Here is a 22,390-nt window from a genome sequence, read left to right as displayed (position 1 = left end):
GGCTTCCCAAACGTTTCCACGCCATGGCGCCCAAACAGCATTAGCTGGACTCTGTTTGAAAACCAGCAAACAATGCTACAAAATATATAAAGAAACTAACTCCACCTCTACTTTCAATAATGATTTAATTCATTTAGCATAAATATTGTGTTGTAGCTTCTGATTTTAGCTGTCCATGCTATGCTAACTTAAGGAGCAAAGCAGCTATTTGACTGTTAGCCAATCAGAAACATGAGCATGTCAAACAGCTTTCCAATTAGACTGATGATAAATTTTTCTGACCCAGAAATTATTGAAATAAATGGTAATATTGTTGTTTTGAGACAATTTTCAAGCAATATAGTGGTAATGGCATAATAATGCAAGAACACATTTTCAAAGATCAATAAACTTTAAATTGTAATGAACATTGAATACTGGAAGACATTTTAAATATCCAAAATAAATAACACAAGAACAACAAATAAAATTAATTATGAAGTCTCTGTAAACAGAATTATCCATAAAAACGGCTGGTTGAGACCAAACCACCCGAGCTACAACCAATCAGATCCAGGAGGCGGGTCTTATCACTGTCAATCACTTAATGTACTCGCTACTAAATGTGTTAAGGGCAGAGAAACAACTTACTCTTAGAGAAAACCCATTTGTCTGTCATCATCAACAAGGTATGCTAACTGCTGCGTAGCAGATCACACACGGAGGGTGATGGACAACACTAAGACCCGCCTCCTGGCTCTGATTGGTTGTTTTTATTTAGCATTGGGAGGGCAGAGGAGCTTGATTATTTCACGTATTTCTCATTTCAAAGTGTCACAACATGGTGACAGTTGTAACAAATATGTAAAAAATATAATAAAAAATAAAAGTTCCCTCCTGCAGGTTTTAAAGTGATCATCTTTGACTCCTCAGCAGTTTAAAATCAGTTTTTCCAACATTGATTTTTCCTGTTGCGAAGCCAATGAGTTCTTCTTTATAAAAAGCGGTTTAGTTGTTCAGATGGCAACTTTATTAATAGATTTAATACCCAGAGAGAAATTAAAGTATTACTACATCAAACTGGATTAGCAATACATTTTTAAAACAATGAAGCTGAAGTTTATACCTGCTTCCCCCAAAAGGACATTAAACTCTCCGGAAAACTTCAAAATGCATATCAATTTCCAGACGTCTGGCAGCGGCAGAGGAGATTTTCAACTTCACTGAATCAGAAAATTCATTTATTCAATTACTGCAGCTGAATAAGCAGCTGTTTCTGCGGCTGAGCCGCTCAGAAAGTCGACAAGAACAGAACGAGACGCTGATTAGGATATTATCCCAGGAAGGATTATTTCTCACTTTCAGCTTGTTGAATGAAGAGGACAAGGAATGAGTGAAGAATAAAAGCTGCAAAAATATTAGAATAATAAAACAACTGGGGATGATTAAAGAAGCACATCAGTTTTTTATTACCCATAATTACCTAGAAAGCTTTAAAATTGCAGCTACAGGCGTAATGTGAGATTAAAGCGCCTTGACACTTTCTATTCATGAAACTTTAAAAACATGTAAAGGAAAACGCAGAGAGTACTCACCGTCAACCAGCTGCTGGTGGAGATTACTCAGCAGATTCATCAGGTTTTTACACGCTTTCTTTGGCAGGATCTTCCATGTCAGAGCGCGTTTATCGTCGTTGCTGCAAAAGCAGAGAAGCAATGAAAAGCTTGGCCAAAGTTCAGACCACCTGCCAAGCTTTCTGGTAGACAAGAAGGTCCACATGTTACAAGAATAACTGCTGACGAAATGTTGAGGAAACGTTTTAAGAAAAGTTCATTCTGGTGATTTTACAAGAAGTCTCTAAATTTAAAAACTCATAAAAAGAAGAAAAAACTGCAAAAAAAATTCACATTTTCTCAAAGTAAAATTCAAACACTTTCCAAACACTTTCAAGGTAAATTTTCAAACCACTTCTACACTTTAGAGACAAAAACAATACAAATTAACTTAAAAAAAGTTTCTACTCACTAATATATGGTATTATCCATTAGTTATTACTAATATCTTGTGATAGTATTTTACATTTTACAGCACGGACAAAAAAACCCTAAAATATAGCAAAAGTTTGTTTTAAAATATCTCTCTCTGCTTACTGGAAGATGGTGTTTGTGTCCAGGTCCACACAGTTCACGTCAGGCGGAGGGTCGTAGAGGTCAAAGTACCGGGAGTCGACGCCAACGATGAACGGACAGGGGGCGCTCAACACGTCGGCCAACGCCAGGGGGCAGAGCGGGATGTAGGGACACGGCCAGTGGAAGGGGAAGATCATCTGAGGTGGAGGAGAACCAAAACAAACGTCACGCTGGTGCTTGACGATTCAACACACAGAAAGTATTCAGACCCTTTGAGACACAAAAACATGTTTTTACATGTTTTAGTTTTACACTAAAACATGTAAAAACTCACATTTTAAAGCAACTTTTTTATGATGTTTTATAATTCTACAAATGCAAACAAATCTGTGAAAAACAAAAACCAACTCCCTAAAGGTGACCTATGACTTCCTTGAACAGGCTGGATAAGTCTAGTGCAGGGATGCCCAAAGCGTGGCCCGGGGGCCGTTTGCGGCCCTCAATCCCAGGTCAGCCTGTTGATGCAGATTTAAAGCTTTCACTGTTGGTAACATAAAGTACAACACAAAGTTTTCATCCAGGTTTTTACTTTAGATTTTATTTATTTTAACAGTAAAAGGAAACAAGAAAAAAACATACAGTGGCTTTAACTAAAGGCGGACCTGTGTTGTTAATAAGTTTGTCAAAATAAAGCCGGACCGGGCCATATTCTTGTCTCTAAAAATACACAAAAAAGTCCAGAAAAGGATGAAAAATTTTGTGTATGGTTTGCCTTTTTTTTTTTTAAGTCTTTATTTTAAATCTACTTCTGGCACATCTGTCGTCTGCAGAAATCTGATTACTTTGCTCCTTTCATTAAAGTATTTAATGTCTATTTGTATTTTTTTTTATCTAGAAAGTAAAAATAATATTAAAAAAATAAGTAGTTTTGCTATAAAAAACTTTTTGCCCTATGCCAAAAGTTTGGGCACCACTGGACTGTGATTTATACAAAACATGTTTGTTTCATTTTTGCACAACATCATTCTTACATAAAGACAGAGAAAGAGTTTAATAAGCTTGCATCATTGTCCAGGTTTCTGGTGTCAACTTACTGACACCAGCGCCTCTGTGACGCTGGTCAGCACCGCCGGCCGTAAAGAATGGACCAGGATTTTATGCTCGGTGACGGCGAACACCAGCAGGGTGACGGCGTTCTCCGGACCGAGGTTATGGAGCAGAGTGGAAAACCTTCCTCCGCTGCGGAAGACAAACGTAAAAATCTTATTTTATTTCTGGTTCCAACAGGAAAATTAAGTCAATAACATTGATAATAAAAAAAATTTAAATAAAAAACAACCACTGGTTCCACTGGCAGATTTTTCTCCACCTGTTTTTCCTGTTTTAAGTGAAATAATCTGTAATTTGTTCTCTATATTAAAGGATTATCGATTTAAAAAGCTGATTAATCTTGCTGAAAAGTGACTTTTAAGTTATTTTAAATGAACTAAGATATTTAAAATGAAAAGCAGACCAAAAATACTTGGTGATGTTTTATGTTTTTGCAGTGCAGCTCTGAATTATTTCAGAAACTGCAACGATCTACAACACAGACCTTAAATCAGAAATAAAATGAGTAAAATCAATAGAGCACTTTTGCCTAAATGGCCATTAAACAGGTGTAAGGTCAATAAGTTGAAGTTTATGTCAGAGGGAAAAGATTTAGATTGGTGAATAAACATTTAAGAGCAGCTGCTCTCACCTGAGCGGTAAGGGAGAACTCACTGGCTGGCTCAACATCAGGCTGTCATGAGGAGAAAGCTGCAAAAAACTGGAGAGTCAACCAACCAAAAACACAAAACACCTGCAATAAATCACTGAAACGTTCATTCATAATGAAGGAGCCGAACACAACCCAGCAGGCAACCAGAGAAATCTCACCAATTTCACTGCTGCAACTAAAGAGCTTACCTGCACCAGGATGCGAGGCCTTTGGGAGGAAGGGAAGGGAACTTTGTGCATGAAGTGAGAGATATGTCTGGGAAAAAAAAGAAGAAGAAGAAGAAGAAAAACGGGGGACGTGAGGCCAGAAATAACAGCAGTGGGTGGCAGAATAGTGTCTTTTATGTGCAGCAGAGGGGGACATAAAAAGTCTGTTTCACATTACCACAGCAGCAGAACTTCAGGAAAAAAAGATCCTTTCTTTCAGCAAAAAACATAAAAATTGCACTTTTTTGTTGTGTGGGGAGAAAATAGACTTATTAAAGTGAAAGAACGAAGGCAGCGCCATCCGAGTCTCTGATTAAGCCAGCAGAAAACTACAAGAAAATCATGGAAAAGTCGGGCTGCTGGGTAAAATATAGACAATATCTGATATATATATATATATATATCTCAAGTAGGCCAGTCATGATCAATTTACCTGGACGACAAATTGTCCCATAAACGATAATATTGTTGCTTTGAGTCCATTTTCAACTAATATAATGGTAATAAGGCAAGAACACATTCTCAAACATTAAATTCTAATGAACATTTAACACTGGCACTGTTTTATTTATTTATCCAAAATAAAAAAGTAAAACATCAGAAACGACAAATAAAAAGAATTTTGTCAGCCAGTTTATGTTACAAAGCCATTGTACAGCGCATACAGCAGTAAAACCAGCTGACCAAACATGTTTGAACTTTGCTTGGGTTGCTAGGTAACGGCACAGTGACAGTCAAATTTGACTTAACATTCAAGAGGTTTTTGAAACGGCTCATTTTCCAGACACCAAAATTGTTAACTTATTGCCAGGAAATGGCTGTTTTTTTAAGTGTTTGACCTGTTTTCAGAAACAGTTGAGAGTCAAAAGCCCTTCTCTTTTCCAAGCCAAACCTGCTGAAGCTGGGTTGCTAGGTAACCAGCTTGGCTGGGGTTGCTAGGTAACACCGCAGTGTGACTCAATAAACAGGAGGTTTTTGAAACGGCTCATTTTCCAGAAATCAAAAAACATTAACTTATTAATTCTTATTTTTAAAGCGGCTGAGTTGTTTTTAGAAGCAGTTGAGACCAAAATGGAAGCACAAAAATGTACAAAATGTTAATTTTTCCATGATGGGCCCCCTTTAAAGCGACAGAGCTTACTTCTCAATGGGCAGCGCGTGCGGGCCGGAGATGGAGTATCGATAGAGGAATGTGAGGAACTTGCGGAAAGCGTCGAAGAAGGGCCAGTGGGACAGCAGGCAGATGCACTTGTTGGTGTAGACTGAGCTGGTGTTGGCGGCGCCGTTTCCAGGATTGATGGCGGCGTCCGCTGCAGAGCTGGATGGAGAGGCGTTGCATTGTTCTGGGCTCAACAGGCCCAACTGGGAGAGCTGCGTATCAGTCAGGCACTCCTGTGGGTAGGGCTCATAAAACTGGATGGCAGCACCGTAAACCTGAAACAGGAGAAGGTGATAAATCACATCCATCTTTTCACGCTGCTGCTCACTGAGACGACCTCCATCAGGACCTCCTCACTGCACAACTCGGTAATTATCCGAGTGAATCCACTGCATATACGTTGAAGGTCCACCAGAGCTGCAACCAACAGTTATTTTAGTAACGATTAATCAGTTATGATGACAATTAATCAATTAATCAGAAAATTAATCAATTAATCAGAAAATTAATCAATTAATCAGGTTTTAAAAATGGCACATTCTGCAGATTTTTCATTTGCATTATTAGAAATATATTAAAAGATGCAAATAAACAACACAATTCCTTTTTAAATAATAAAATAAACATGTTATTGCCTCAAATGAAATAACGTGGCTGTGGAGGACAAGTTAATATATAAAATATACTATTAAAACATATTTGTTTAATTAGTAATTTAATAAGTGCATTTGTTGAGGTTTAGGTAGCATTATTATATTGCATGTAGCTAATTTCATAATGTTTTATTGTGAATAAGTGTTTTATTTTAAGTTTGTATGTTTATAGCTTAATTGGCCACTTTGCAATTTATGCAAATGAGGTGTGCTGCGCTGGAGCGTCAACGAAGGATAGATAGCAGAGCGAAGGGAAGGCGCTGCAAGTAAGATGGACAGAGCTACACGGTTTTTCAACCGTAGTTTGTTTTGTGTTTATCTAGGATTCAATTGCTCTTGTAAAGGATAACGCAAAAAAACTGTGGAATAAATTTTTGCTTTGCATCTTTACATCCGAGCACTGTGGAAGTTTTTATTTTCCTCTTCAAACACGCGAGTAAAATCAGCGAAATTAACCTTGTGGCAACACAATGGCATTCCTTCACATATCCTGACATCAACATGTGAACATCAATATGGTGCAGGGCTGTACTTCCCTTTGGGAAATACTCGCATTACTCTTAAAAGTAAACTTTTCAAAAAAAAAAAGTTACTGAAGAAAATTTAATTGGGTTAATGTATCTAGTTGCTACCCAACTTTGTAGTAACGTTTGTCCAACTCCACAAAAAATGTGTCTTCTTCCTAATAATTTATTTTTGTAACTTTTGTTGATTCAGTTTCATATCTACGCTGTTTGTCAGGTGATTCTCTTCAGGTAAACCGAGTCTTTCCGTCCTGCTGAGCCGAGTTAAAAGTCGAGTCACACACACCTCCAGCCTTTCTCCCAACATAAACACACACACGTACACACAGAGCCTCGACTCGGCAGCAGGTTTCGACACTATTTGAACTCCGACGCTGCTAAACCATCGCTGCACTGTGGAGGTTGTTTGTTTTTATCCCGATTGTGTTTCACCTCACGGTTCAGCGATACGGGTCGGCTCCGGCCTCGTCGCAGCAGGAACTCTTCACAAACCGAGAACCAGAGCGGTGAGGTCGCGTTGATGTTTACAGAGTCAAGAATGAGAGTCTCAGCGAATCATCAGAGAGAGATCTGAAAGCTAAGATGATCAACCGAACTGTGAAGGGCTCGCAGTCAAAACGTAAAAAAAATATTCCTGCTGATAAAACTGGAAAGATGTTTGTGCTACAAATAAATGCAAATCTATCTGTAATTTTCCTGATAACATTTTTATTAAATTAAAAAATTTGTTGCTTTTTCTTCAACTTTACAAATCAAAATTCCAAATATTTCCAAATGTTCAGATTTGAGTAGCAAATATTTCATAAATTTTGTTTTATTATCCAAAATTAACCATAATTCACTGTTTTTAGAGTATCTGGGAAAAAATGATCTCAGTTTGTTGAAAAATCTGCAAACTCAGATGTAAAATTTAAGAGGAATTTTTCTATATTAAATACAGATTTTATTCAGAGGCATCCTTATTTTATTTTCAACCTTATTTATATAGAACTTTAGATAATGAGTTGCACTAAAATGCTGCAAAACAACAATAGATAGAAGCTAAAAATGAAAAGTAAAATATACACCAAAAATAAATTCTAATTAATTAAAAATATTAGACAACATACTGTACTAAAAAGATTTTATTCAGTAGGATCTTTATTCTATTTTCAACTTTATTCATAGAGAACGTTCTGGCAAATGAGTTGCACTAAAATGATGCACAGCAACAAAAAATAAAACAATAGATGGAAGATTTTAATAAAAGTCAATAAAATGTATTTAATTTAAAAAATAAATAAAATATTGTACAAAAGTGTGAAAAATTACTCATAAATTATTAGGATTATGCATCATTTCTGACATCTAAAAAAATTAATTACTGAGCACACAACAGAAATGTTGGACTAATAACTGAAACATCTTTTTAATAATCTCTCTTGCATTTTTAGAGAAAAATAACTAAATGTCAAATATTAAATCTCCAGAAAAGGACAAAATTAAATGGAACCGGCTCACAGTTTTGATGTTTTATAGATTTACAATGAGATTCTTTTGCATAAATTAGAATTAAATAATGTCAACGTCAAAAAGTAGTGTGGGAAATATAAACACATGAGATATTTAATGTGTTGCAAGCGAGATGTTTGTGTTCTCTTTGAATTTGACATGTATTTGCAGAATTGTACCGACTGCAACATGCATGACCCAGTTTTCCTTTAGGGATGCAATACATTTGTGTTTTTTTTAGGTGTGTTTAGTCTGTAGATCCAACAGCTGCATATGTGACAGTTACAGACTTCCTGTCACCAGTGTTTTTTTATCTGATGCAGCAGTGTAGGTGTTTGTGAATAAAAATGAGCGTTGAATCACGTTTAACCAGCTTACCTTCTCTCCAGATGCGCCGGTGAGGACGAAGGTGGAGAAAACAGGCAGGGAGTACTTGGTGTTTGCTGGCCAGCTCTCGATTGTTGCCCCCATGGGAAGGCAGAAGAGAGGGACCGACTCCGGCAGAGGGAAAGACTCGTAGTCCTCCTCCGGATATCTGCTGAATAAACCTTAAAGGACAAAGAAAAACAAGAAAACAAGCTTTAAGGGATAGTGAGGTAAACTCCTCTCTGAAGCAGCAAATCAAAACTTCTTGTGGAGGTGAAATTACTTCTCCAATAGTGCTAAAACCGTCGTTATAACGCACCTCATTGAGTCAGTGCAGAAACCCTGGGCTCTGTAATAATCAATCAGTGCTTTGTAACAAGGCTGTAGAGTAATTAGTCTCTGTCAGCAGGACAGAAATAATGAAACCCTGACTTCATTTAATGAGCTGTTTAAACACCGAGCTGCCGCAAACTTTGGATAATGTACTTGTTCTGAACAATCCAACTTCCATGGGTCTTAAACAGGTTTTACTTTCTGAGCAAGACATCAGGCACATCACTCTGATGGTTTGAGCATTTAGCTGGGATTTATTTTACACAGAAAAAAGGGAGAAAGCTGATTTTTAGATGTTTTTTATTTATTTTCTCTACTGGAAAATAAATAAATGTTTCCCTTAAATTCTTTATGAAAACATGAATGGATGGACGGACGGACGGACAAACAGTCTGGTTGCTACAGTTGCTGTGGTTACTGCAGCTTCATGTGGAAACAAACTGCAGAAATCTGCAGCGTTTTTTTTGCTCTGACTCACTCAAATCGTCTGAGATAGAATCAGTTTCCTGCAGATTCACCAACATGTCGCCCACTGAAGGTAATAAAAACTCAATCTGCCAGAAAAATAATCAATTTGTCTTCTTAGCGTCCAAATCACACAGATGTTTCATGTGAAATAATAATAATAATAATGTCACCATAAAAAACACAGTTTTGATTTAAAGCAAACATAAATACTGACAGAACAGGAGTTTATCTCATCACTCAGGTTTCAACCCAACGCGCTTCAGCGAGTCTCAACCTGTTAGTAAGGATGCAGAGAAAGGGGCGTGCTGTGGTGGCGCAGGGGGTTAGCACGCCCCACGTTTGGAGGCCTTAGTCCTCGACGCAGACGTCGCGAGTTCGACTCCCGGTCCCGACGACCTTTACCGCATGTCTTCCCCCTCTCTCCTACCGTCGAAAAAATACGAGCTACTGCTGCAAAAACTCTTCGGAGAAAAAGATGGAAAAAAAAAAAGGATGCAGAGAAATGCAGGCAGAGCAATCTGCATCCCTGAAGACACAAGCATGCAGGAAAAACAAAAACAACTGAATTACATCGAATAAAATATCAAAATAAACCATGAAGAACCTTCAATAAATGTCGAGGCAAACCATCGGAGCGCTTTAAAGGGACAGTGTTTTCCAGACACACAGTGCCATTTTATAGCACAATCAAGTAAATATGTTACATTCAACTGTAAGGTAACATATTACAATTGTTATAAAAATGCCACATACATCAAATATGACTTTAAAAAAAATTTATTTTATATAACAACACGTTGAAATTGGGCCTCTGTCTCTTTAAGAATCTCCACCTTCAGGAAGTCATCCCAACACAGATCCTCTATTAACCCTTTAATGTTTTTACCAGCGTTGCACTGAGAAGTAGCTCCTATAAGTAGCTCAGCAGTTCCACCAGGTATTTGCTAATTGCTGCTGGCTAGTCTGAAGGAGCTGAGTGGCTGCTGCTTTGTGAAACAGCTCCTTAAAGGCGGAGTTAGTTCCCACCAGCCGTTTAACCAGATTAAAGGATTTCTCCAACATGCATGAAAGAACCAAGGTCAAACTCCAGGTATGTTTTAATGAGGGAAAAACATGATGTAAAGCTCAAAAAAGTCCATTTTAAATAATACCAGCCCTTTAAAATACCACTCAGAACTGGTTTCTCTTGTCTCTGATGTCACACGTTATGAAGGTTTACCTGCCAATGGCGAGAACTAAGAGACACATCTGGATCAGGAAAGCTCACCTGCTTTGTAGGCGATCACGTTGGTTTTGGCCACAGATTTCTTGTAGCACAGGTAAACGGAGGAGCCCCACTGCAGACAGGAACAGAGCAGGAGATTCAGCACAATCAGAGACAAGATCACAAAAAGGGAAGCAGGACAAGGTGAAATAACGTCAGCAGTAATCTATTCATAAAAAAAACAAAGTTATGAAAGCTGGGCTCGGCAATATGGCTTGAAAATAAAATCTATAATTTTTTTTTATATCAGTTCCAATTTCTGGTTCTAAATCTTTTATTTTCAAAAAAAGAGATCAAAAGTGACAGAAAATATATATTTAAAAAACTGCTTTTATTTCAACCATCCCTTTCTGAGACTAATTTTGAGAACAAAGTTAAAATATTAGCAGAATAAAGACACAACTTTACAAGAAAAGTGTCTAAAAATTATGTAAAAAACCCCAACAACTTTGTGATTGCGTTGTTTCCATTAAAGAAACACAATTAAAATCACACGTGAATTTGTTTGTTCACGCGATAAGTCATTGAAAACATGCAGCCATCTACTTCCTGTTGTCGTCATCTTTGTGGTTTGTGCCAGTAGTAACATCCAATTGTTGTTCATGAGACTCGTATAATGCAGAAAAAAAATTCCATTACAGTTTTGCAAAATAAACAAATTTCAATATGGCTGAAAAACCGCCTCCACTTAGCGCAATTATATGGTCAATTGCTACTCTTCCATTACAAATGTGCTAAAAACTGTTGATATTCTGCTAATGTCGAAAATAAAATATCCAATTTTTTGGAGACCGCAATTTTGCAATTGTTGTGTTTCCATTAAATGGGAGGCACAATTAAAATCACATATGAATAAGTCTGTTCACGCAATAAGTCATTAAAAAATACGCCATCATCCTCCAACTACTTTCTGTCGTCTTCTTCTTTGTGGTTTCTGTCAGTAGTAACATTAGGATGTTAGTCATGTGACTCATGTGATACAACAGAAGTGTTTCCATTGCAGTTTTGCTAAATAAATCAATTTCAACACGGCCAAAAAAAAGAAAAAGAAAAAATCTGATGCTAACACCAAAATAATAATATTCCTTTATTTAATCAGGTAAACCCCGTTGAGATCTAGATCTCATTTTCAAGAGGGACCTGAAACAAACTTCACTGCCCGTCGAAAAAAAACGAGGGTTTTTCTTAATTGATATGTTTCCATTAAGCAAATTTCTCCGAAATGTCAAATTGCTCAGTCAATGAAATGTTGTACATCAAAGAATCTTCAGGTGTTAGATTGGTCCAGTCAAAGTCTAGACCAAAATGAAATCATGAACCTGTGGAAAGACGATGCTTTCACCCAATCGGAGCTGAAACTGTTCTAAAAATATAAAATAATTCAGTGTTCTGTTTGAACAAATGACTTTGCATATAAATGACTAAAGTCTGAACCATGAAATCCCTTAAAGAATGAAAACCAGGAGTGTCTGAAAATGTGGGATAAAAGGGAAAATGTTTGGCTGCTGAGACATGCATGTGACCTCTGCAGCAACACAACACAAGGAATGTTGCCACCCAGATCGATACGACCACATGTTCCTCCTGCATTTCCTGCACTCAGAAACGTAACTGGAAACTGGAGTGTGAAAGAAAAAAGCCCTGCATGATTTCTGCTGGACAGAAAAACAAAAAAAGATGAATCCATGTTTCAGCTTTGTATAACAATGAAGAAAGCTTTCCACGCTTTTGATCAGCACAAACTATCTGTGATGGTGCAGCAGAGTGAGTGTCCTTCATCAGTCTGATGTTTTCTACTGGAAGTGTCTATTTGTGAAGAAATCTGGACAAAAACGGACACATTCACTGCAAAAACACAAAATCTTAAGTACTTTTAGTGCATTTTAGTGCAAATATCTTAGTATACTTGAAATAAGACAAACTTACAAGTTACTTTTCTGCAAAATATAAAAGCTTGTTTTTAATATTGATGAAAAAAGTACTAATTTCACTGGGAGATTATTTCACACATAAGATTGGAAAAATATTTTGTTATAAGTGAAATAATCTGCCAGTGGAGCCAATAGTTTTTCATCAATATTACTGACTTAAAACAAGCTCTTATATCTTTTAGAATCTGTATAATTCAGTTAATTAATCAATTGTTAAATTAGTTGATGACTAATATGATAGATTTAAGAGAGGAAAAGCATGACAGTGAATGAAAAAATCCCACCACTACTGGCGATAGCAGCAATGAATTCAGGCATTTCATGAAGCTACTGCTGCTTTACTTTCCTCCAGTTTCAAGGTTTTTCTATAAAAGCTGCATCAGAGAAGAAAGTCTGGAATACATGGGATGCCTTTCATCCACAAACAATAAGATGCATTTTTCTGCCCAGTGCCATAAACACAGAGAATTTACTGCTAAACTTTGATAGGTTTAATCTCTATTAGGAAATACTTGCTGAACAAACTGTAAAGTAACAATTATTTTTGGTAATCGATTATTCTGACGATTAACTGGTAATTCTGGTGATTAATAAAACATTCTAACTGGTAATCAAATAAAAAATGGCATATTCTATTGATTTTTCATTAAACCGCTTAAGCCTTTTTATACAATGTTAGAAATACATAAAAAGATGCAAATAAATAATTCAATTCAGGTTTTCAATAAGAGAATAAACATTTTATTACCTACAATGCAACAACATAGAATCCCTTCAGTAAATCTGAACCACCAAAGCTTCAGTTTGGTTTTGGTTGAAACATATTTACAGTTTTTATCTTAAAACTGGAGGCCCGAGGGCCATTTGTGGGCCCCTGGCCACAAGTGGTGAAAATTTGGCCAACAAAATAGAAAACAAAGGTTGACACCAAAAATTTGGAAATTGTCATTTTTGTTTTCTTTTAATGATGTAACAGTCCCAAAGCCATTTTTATGTTTTGAATCTTTAAATATTGATAGATTTCATAAAAACCAAACAGGGAAAACAATAAAATCATTTTTGCATTTTTAAAAATTAATTTTGTGGTTTAAGTTTTACAGTTTTGGCCTCAGAGGCAAAACATCTGGCCACCACTGTCATACATACAAAACGCATACATTTTATTCACATTTTATGCACAGATTTGACTTAAGAACTGCTCTGAGTTTTCAGCAAATGGCCTTTTGTTGAGTCTGTATACTCCAGTTAATGATTTATTATTAAATTAGTTGACAATCATTTCAATAATCCTTTAATCAGATTAATCAGATTAATCGTTTCAGTAGTGTTAAGTGTGCGGCGTCCTCACCATGCTGCTGTTGAGGTTCTTCTCCACCTTGCAGAAGGTGTGCGGCGGCGTCTCGCCTTTGCTCGGGATGATGATGCAGATGTCGGTGACGGCCAGGGAGGCGTGCGGCTGGCTGTCCGGCGCTCGCCGGTACGTGACGTAGATTCGCTGGGAGGAGTTGCCGCTGATGTTGGCGGGACGACCAGCGGGCGTGGTCTGGATGAGGTGGCAGCCCTGCTTCAACCTCTCCTTCCACTCATACAGGACTCTGCAGGGAGGGAAATAACATCACATGCAGGTGCAGATACCACAAAAAACACAATATTTTACTGGTTAAGGGATGGAGGAAGGGCTGGGAGATTCATTTATTTAATTTATTAATTCAATATTTGATTTTTGAAGATTTAATTAGTGAAAGATCTGGATTTTTTTCTCCAATTGTCTCCTTTGGTTTCCATAGTTCAGAGTGGCGGCCATCTTGTTTTACAGCTTCTATATCTACGACAGATTGTAAGGGTCAGGGTAAAATTTTCTATTTATGAAAATAAAGTTAATGTTACAAGAGCACAGGCGTAGTAATATAATAAAATCTTAATATTATGATCATAAAGCCATGACATGAGGAGAATGTAGTTGTATTTGTATGAGAATTCCAACACAAAATTAATTATCTAAGCTTTTTTCTTCATTAAAATTATTTTTTTCTTATAATTTTAAGACTTTCTGGTAAAATTGAGTCTTTATTCTGCTAATATTATGACTATATTCTCGTAATTAAAACATTTTGTAACTTGATCTCAATACTCCATTACATAACTCACTGAATGGAGGATTGAAAAAAAAACTTTTTAAAAATATTTCCTCTCATTAGTAATTAGAATCAGAAATCAGATTTTTTTTTAAGTCATGTCACCCAGTCCAGCTTTTGTGTGTAAAATTTGAGGAAAGAGATTTTAATACATTGGAGTAAAGCTGCCACATAACAAACAGTGAAGCTCTGTGAAAACGTTCTGGATTCACATGAGCAACACTTTTCAAACGATCTAAAGGAAAAGTTGCCAAGTCTTTCTGAAAGTTTTTCATTCTAAAATTAACTAGACAAACAAAAATACTTAAATTCAAGCTGTGAAACACTGTTGTCTCTACACATAACAGAAAATTTACCTATAATTAAATGTTATTTTAAAAGTTTTCTGTAAAAAACATGACAGGATTTTATTTCAGCTGTATTTTTTACAGGTCTACTACAGTTTTTGTCACTTTTTCTACAAATCTAGAAAACGTACACATGCCATCACAGTCAAGAATAAAGAAAAGACTTAATGTTAGAGCAATAAATGTTAGAATAAAAGCTTAGAAATAGTTTGAAAGCCTGAAGCCTGGTCAATCAGGACCACTTCACAAGAGAACAAAGCCTCAGTGAATGCATAATAGATAAAAACAAAAACTTTTCTTCTCTTACTCATAGCAGCTCATCCATATGGAAAACATTCAGTTTATTAGCAGCAATTTATGCAGAGAAATGGACAGCTCTGCTGCACTGGTGCATGCATATTTCAAACATCACAGGGATCGCAGTTTGATCTGCGTTCAAACCCAAACCAACAGCACGTTCTGGTTGCGGCAAAGAATTATTGAGAAAAGAAAAATTTTCATTCTTCTTTTGTTTGCGGTTTTGACACTGGAATACAGACTGGCATTGATTTGAACATGTGCATATAGTACAAAAGTGTCCTGAAAGACAATACATTTTTGTTTTTTCTTATAAACTCTCTTACTCCTCACTGACTCTTCTGATTGGTCATCAAATCACAACTCAAGCACACCAAGTAAAACTGTTCAAAAACTACACAAGGAGCTCACAGGAGGGTTTTAATGTATAAAAAGATCATTTTTGTACCTTTGTGGCACTAAGATGTCTAAGATTTCCCTCAATCAAACCTCGCAGAAGGCAAGAACTTAAAGTTAAAGCATAAAATTACAGTAATTTTCCCCAACTTATTCGCTTATCCTCCATTACTCTACAGGGATTTGGAAGGAGTATCTGAGAGCAAAGCAGAAAACAGATATTTGAGTGGAAAACTGTTAGATTCATAATTATTTTTCTGCAGGAGCCTTTTTAAGATGCATCAGACCAGAGCAGAACTCATCCATCCATTATTGACTAATGCAGCATTTCAGTCGAGTTTCAAACTGTGTGTTTGCTGAGCGAGGCCTTGAACAAACCCCTGAAAACATCTGATTGTGTAAGAAGGTCAAAGGTTTGAAAAGCATTTGCAGGAACTGCTCTTTATTTTCAGCACTTCTATTAGTTTATTTTTTACAGATCATGGAATCAGCTTTCATTTAGAGACAAAATCAGGCTCTTAGAAAACAGAATTAGGATTCAGGGATCGGCAATACGGCTTAAAATTAAAATAAAAAAAATTTTAAAAACTTTTTTACACCAAATTAAATTTCTGATTATAATAAAAACAAATTTCCATTTTTATCTTAGAAAAGAAAAAAAGACAGAAAATATTTTCAAAAACTGGCTTTCATTTCAATCATCCTCTCTGTGAGTTGACCTCATCTAAAGCGTGTTTTAGAAATGTAAAACACGCTTGTGAAACATGATGGCCGCCCTGGGAATTTGCAATGAATGAAGCTAAAGCTAACACATTTATAGATTTTTTTTTTTACTTTAATTGCAAAATATATATATTTTTGTACAGTTTTGGAATAAGTACAGCTCTGAGTGTGTTGTTCTTTAAGTAAATAGTCTTATTTGTGTCTGTATACTCCAGTTAGCGATTAATCAGTTACTAAATTTAAACAGATTCATGATGATTAATACAATGAATCATTTCAGCCCTACAAAAAATGTACGAGTTTGATATTTTAACTTTTAACTTAATGAAACGTTGAAGTATTTTTCTGATCTTTCTGTTCGTAAGAAACAGGAAAGCTGGGATATTTACTGCTCTGAGTGTGTTGGTCTTTAAGCAAAAAGCCTTATTTGTATACTCAAGTTAGCGATTAATTGATTACTAAATTTCAACAAATTCATCGTGATTAATCGTTTCAGCCCTACGAAAAAATTTACGCTTAATATTCTAACTTCAACTTACTGAGAAGTTGAAGCATCTATCTGCTATTTCTGTTCATAAACAACAGAAAAGCTCTTCATTAAAATAGAAACACCATCCATCCATCCATCTTCTTCCGCTTATCCGGGGTCGGGTCGCGGGGGTAGCAGCTTCAGAAGGGAGGCCCAGACTTCCCTCTCCCCAGCCACTTCTTCCAACTCCTCCGGGGGAATCCCGAGGCGTTCCCAGGCCAGCCGAGAGACATAGTCCCTCCAGCATGTCCTGGGTCTTCCCCGGAACACCTCACCAGGGAGGCGTCCAGGAGGCATCCTGACCAGATGCCCGAGCCACCTCAACTGGCTCCCCTCGATGTGAAGGAGCAGCGGCTCTACTCTGAGTCCCTCCCGGATGACTGAGCTTCTCACCCTATCTCTAAGGGAGAGCCCAGCCACCCTACGGAGAAAACCCATTTCGGCCGCTTGTATCCGCGATCTCGTTCTTTCGGTCATGACCCAAAGCTCATGACCATAGATGAGGGTGGGAACGTAGATCGACCGGTAAATCGAGAGCTTCGCTTTTTGGCTCAGCTCTCTCTTCACCACGACGGACCGGTACAGCGCCCGCTTGACGGCAGACGCTGCGCCAATCCGCCTGTCGATCTCCCGCTCCCTTCTTCCCCCATTTGTGAACAAGATCCCGAGATACTTGAACTCCTCCACCTGGGGCAGGACACCCCCCCTGACCCGGAGAAGGCACTCTACCCTTTTCTGGCTCAAGACCATTTGGAGGCACTGATCCTCATCCCGGCCGCTTCACACTCGGCTGCGAACCGCTCCAGCGAGAGCTGCAGATCACAACCTGATGAAGCCAAAAGGACCACATCCTTCCCAGAGATGAGATCCTAAGGCCACCAAATCGGATCCCCTCAACACCTTGGCTGCGCCTTGAAATTCTGTCCATGAAAGTGCTGAACAGAAACGGTGACAAAGGGCAGCCCTGGCGGAGTCCAACTCTCACCGGAAACGAGCCCGACTTACTGCCGGCAATGCGGACCAGACTCTGACACCGGTCACACAGGGACCTGACAGCCCGTATCAAAGGGCCCGGTACCCCATACTCCCGGAGAACCCCTCACAGGGCTCCCCGAGGGACACGGTCGAACGCCTTCTCCAAGTCCACAAAACACATGTAGACTGGTTGGGCGAACTCCCATGCACCCTCCAGGACCCTGCCGAGGGTGTAGAGCTGGTCCAGTGTTCCACGACCAGGACGAAAACCACACTGCTCTTCCTGAATCCGAGGTTCGACTATCCGACGGACCCTCCTCTCCAGGACGCCTCCATGGGCTGCCACCTTATCGTGGTGGAGGGGTTTGAGTGTCCCAATGATCCTAGGAGCTATGCTGTCTGGGGCTTCATGCCCCTGGTAGGGTCACCCAATGCAGACAGGTCCTAGGTGAGGGACCAGACAAAGCGCAGCCCGAAGACCCCAATGACGAAGGAAAACCTTGGACTTGGTGTTCCCTTGCCCGGACGTGGGTCACCGGGGCCCCACTCTGGAGCCAGGCCTGGAGGGGGGGCACGATGGCGAGCGCCTGGTGGCCGGGCTTTTACCCATGAAGCCCGGCTGGGCTCAGCCCGAAAGGGAAACATGGGCCCCCCCTCCCATGGGCCCACCACCCGTGAGAGGGGCCAAAGGGGTCGGGTGCATTGTGTGATGGGTGGCGGCCAAGGGAGGGGACCCTGGCGGTCCGATCCCCGGTTGCAGAAGCTGGCTCTTGGGAAAATAAAAACACCTTAAATTTAAAAGAACCTGAAACACCAGCTGTGCAGCTATTCGCCACTGTATGGAGCAACAGCTGAAGAAGCGTGTAAATGATGACAGCTCATTTAAACCCATTAGTCCTGTCAGGCTCACAGCAGCCAATGTGCTGATTGTGTCTGAGCAGAGTGGCTGCATCAGTGCCTGAAAAGCGCTGAACTCCGCAGCGTCGGGGAGAAGAATGAGTCCGTTTAGCGTCGTCACCACCTGCCTTAGGTGTGTGAAGATGGAGTATTGACTTCACATAATTCAGGTGATGCTGCTGGGGAGAGACCTGTAACAGTGCTTCCCTTTCACTTTTTACTGCGACAGAAAACGGCTGCTGGCAGAACTAAGCACTCCCTGGAAATAAGAAGACTTCAGCCTTTTAGATCAACTTTAAATGTCCTGAAGCTGTGAACTGGAAGAGCGAAGCAGCTACACTGATAGGAGCAGTGAATCATTTCCAGGAGGGAGACCGCCGGTTCTCAAAAACAGGAGGATATCTGCAGGGCAGGGCTGAAACGATTAATCACATTAATCGTGATTAATCGGTTATTGAAATAATTCTCAACTAATTTAGTAATCAATAGTAATCAACTTAACAAGGTGGTGCCGAAGTGATTAATCAAATTAATCACAATTAGTCAATTATTAAAATAATTGTCAACTAATTTAGTAATTGATAATGACACATGAGGGTAGGACTGACATGATTAACCAATTCATCATGATTAATCGATTATTCAAATGAACGTCAACAAATTTAGTAACTTATAGCACCTGATAGGGTAGGGCTGAAGCAAACAATCAAATAAATCGTGTTTAATCAATTACTGATATAATCATCAACCAATGGATAGTAATGGATAATGATACTGGAGGGCAGGGCTGAGGGGATTAATCAAATCAATCAGTGAAAAGTTACTCACCCCAGGTCGGTGAGCGGCGGTTTGTCGCGGCCTCGCCTGTAGCACAGGAAGATCTGCGGCGCCATGAGGCCGCCGTTGTTCAGATCGGCCAAGTGTCCGCTCGGCGTGGTCTCGATGCACGCGAACCCCGGAGGAACCTCCTCGCCCAGGGAGCGGATCACCACCGCCACGTCCGTGATGGGCGCTTTGGGCTTGGCCGTCTTGTGGCACACATCATCAAAGTGGATCTCCTGGTCCAACGGCTTGGACGGGTCCGTCAGACCGGCAACCACGAAGTAGTCGGCAACACGGGGACCTTTGTCCTCCATCATTTTCCATCCCCACCAGCTGTCCTCTGAGGGAAGAGACAAAAAGACGGAGAGCGAGAGACGCAAACGAATGATTAATTTTTGTCACAGAAGGAAGTGGGGCTTTTATGCTTGTTTTAGCAGTGATATAAAAAATATGACAGATATTAATCTTACTAAAAGGAGTTCAGATGAAGGGCAAATGGAAGGAAGTAAAAATGTGAGGAGGGAAGGAGACATTCTCAGGTAAGAGGCACATAGAGTTTAGGAAGTTAACTGATTTAAAGTCAAACATCTTTACTGAGGGACACAAAGGTCTCTGAGGATAAACCAAACTTCTGTTTACAGTTTTCTAGATCTTAGTGTGCAGTTCTCAAGTCAATATCCCAGAGTTTCCCAAACTCAAATGTTTGAGTCTGAATTCAGCCAAAATAAACACAACAAAAATCAAAATTTATGAGATAGAAAAAGAGAGATACAGAGAGAGGGAGACAAAGACAAATTGAGACAGAGAAAGAAACAAAGATAGAGAGAGAAACAAAAAAACTGAGGTAGAGAGCAAGAGAGAGAGAAAGACACAGAGACAGAGAGAGAAAAGACAGAGACAGAGATAGACAGAAAAACAAACAGATTCACAGAGAGAAAGTCAGAAAGACAGATGGCAAGAGGGAGACAGAAAGACTAAGAGTCAGGGAGAGACAGATGGAGAGAGAGAGAAAATCAGACAAAGAGAGACAGAGAAAGAGAGAGAGGAGAGAAAGAACATTGATGGAGGGAAGAATGGAAGAACATTTGTACGTATGGACAGACAGAAGGACAGGAAATGTTAACATGTTCCCAGATTCTTCCCGTTTCCAGTCTTTCCCAGACCTACAATTATACATTTCATATCTTTCAGACGACACAGAAAGCCTGTCTGGATATTGGAAAAACACGTCTGATTAAACTCAGCCTGGGATCCTCGTGATTTCATGAAGTTCCTTGGTCAGAAATCAACACGAAACCTTCAGAGCCTCATTAAGCCAGGAGCAGCAGGTCAGATATCGCTGCTTTGCTTCTGACCACTGCTAGCTGTGTCACCATACCAGAGGGTATTTCAGGAGGAAGTGGGACAAATGAGGTGGAAACGTGACACGAAACAGCTTCATTTGCATTTAGGAGGAAAATTAATGGGGTGAGGAGAAGCTGATGCAGGAGACGGTGTGTGTTGCTGCAGAGCTTGAACAAGCTGTTATCCTTCAGTTTTATGTTTTTAATCTACATCAATTAGGACTTTCACTAACGATTATCTTAGAAATTTATTAATCGATTAATCAGATAAAAAAACGGGCACATTCTATAAATTTTTCATTTAATCTCTTAAATTATACAATATTAGAGATAAATTAAAAGATGCAAATAAACAAATAATTTGATTCATTTTTAATGCTGCGTTTCTATTGCCTAAAATGAACATATTTACAGACAAAGGTTTTTTTTATCATCTTAATACATTTTTGTACAGTTTTGACTTAATTCCTGGTGTGAGTTTGTTCTATCATCAAATGGCCTTTTTTGAGTCTGCATACTCCAGTTACTGATTAATCGATTACTAAATTAGTTTAAGATTATGACAGCAATCAATTAATCATTTCAATCCTAAAAATAATAAAGCAAGCTTTACAAAAAACTTTCTTCCCCCCCATAAAATCTGTCCTCTGAAGGTATTTCACCCATTTTTCCCCCTCAGTCTTCCAGGGAAACCATGCTCTAAAGTAAACCCAAAATGATTATCCTCCTCCACTCTCTGCAGACTTGTAATTTTTGGGGCGGGTGTGGTGTTGTAATCTCCCAGCATGCCTCACTGTTCACTAACAGAAACCTTCAGGACATGAAGGAGTCTCAGTGGGCTGCAGCGAGCATTCATCCGTTGCCTGTATTCTCCTGGGATGAAGGATGCTGTAACCACAAAACACATTTGGATCATGACAGCTGTAGGATTAATTTGTTGCATCATTCTGAATAAAGCAAAACTTTGCAGAGTTAGTTTAAAATCAAAAAAGGCAAAAACGCAGGACTAGAGTTGCAACTAGCTATTACTTTGGTTGATTTTATCGTCAGAATAATCGATTATTCTGACGATAAAAATGGCACATTCTGCTAATTTTTTATGCAACCACTTAATCCATTTTTATACAATTTTAGAAATACATTAAAAGTTGCAAATAAACGAACTCCCAAATTAATTTTTTACTTAAGAAACATTTTTACTGCCTAAATAGAACATCTTTACAGACAAGATGTTTCGGCCTAAACGCAAAATGTGTGCATATATATGTGTGTGTGTGTGTGTGCATGTGTATATACATATATATTGTTTTGGATTAATTACTGCCATGAATTTGTTGTGCTTTCAACAAATTCTCCTTTTTTGAGCCTGTATACTCTAACGATTGATTAATAAATTATTTGAAATTATTTAATCACGATTAATTCTATTAATCGTTTCAGCCTTTAAACAGTTTATGTTTCACCAGTTGTAAAATGATTTTGGCATGTAAGCACCCAAAAATATTTCACCCTACGGTTAAAAAATGAACTCCAGGTCCAGATAAGTTTGTATCTTCTGTTTCTGGTTGATTCAGTCTAATCTGCATGCCATTCCTCTAATATAATGATTGTTTCTTTGCACACATTTTGTGAATAAAGTGTGTTTGTTGCCAAAATACAAC

General features: G+C 38.6%; 1 protein-coding gene across 4 annotated transcripts in view; it reads right to left on the bottom strand.

The window, feature by feature from the left end:
* Positions 1-22,390, bottom strand: part of LOC102224255 (C-myc promoter-binding protein-like) — a 71,575-nt gene that overhangs the window by 34,968 nt on the left and 14,217 nt on the right. For all 4 annotated transcript variants that reach the window (XM_023332505.1, XM_023332506.1, XM_023332507.1 and 1 more), the window contains exons 2-11: positions 19,393-19,726; positions 13,614-13,860; positions 10,338-10,407; positions 8,282-8,451; positions 5,218-5,510; positions 4,059-4,125; positions 3,850-3,908; positions 3,203-3,347; positions 2,130-2,305; positions 1,575-1,675 (exon numbers count right to left, since the gene is read on the bottom strand). In XM_023332505.1, coding sequence (XP_023188273.1) covers positions 1,575-1,675; positions 2,130-2,305; positions 3,203-3,347; positions 3,850-3,908; positions 4,059-4,125; positions 5,218-5,510; positions 8,282-8,451; positions 10,338-10,407; positions 13,614-13,860; positions 19,393-19,703 — 1,639 coding nt within the window. In that variant the 5' untranslated portion in view covers positions 19,704-19,726. The remainder of the gene's footprint in view (positions 1-1,574; positions 1,676-2,129; positions 2,306-3,202; positions 3,348-3,849; positions 3,909-4,058; positions 4,126-5,217; positions 5,511-8,281; positions 8,452-10,337; positions 10,408-13,613; positions 13,861-19,392; positions 19,727-22,390) is intronic.

Source organism: Xiphophorus maculatus, chromosome 4 (assembly GCF_002775205.1).
Source record: "Xiphophorus maculatus strain JP 163 A chromosome 4, X_maculatus-5.0-male, whole genome shotgun sequence".
NCBI classification, from domain to species: Eukaryota; Metazoa; Chordata; class Actinopteri; order Cyprinodontiformes; family Poeciliidae; genus Xiphophorus; species Xiphophorus maculatus.
The sequence above is the reverse complement of the archived record's forward strand: the minus strand, read 5'-3'. Positions and strand labels throughout refer to the sequence as shown.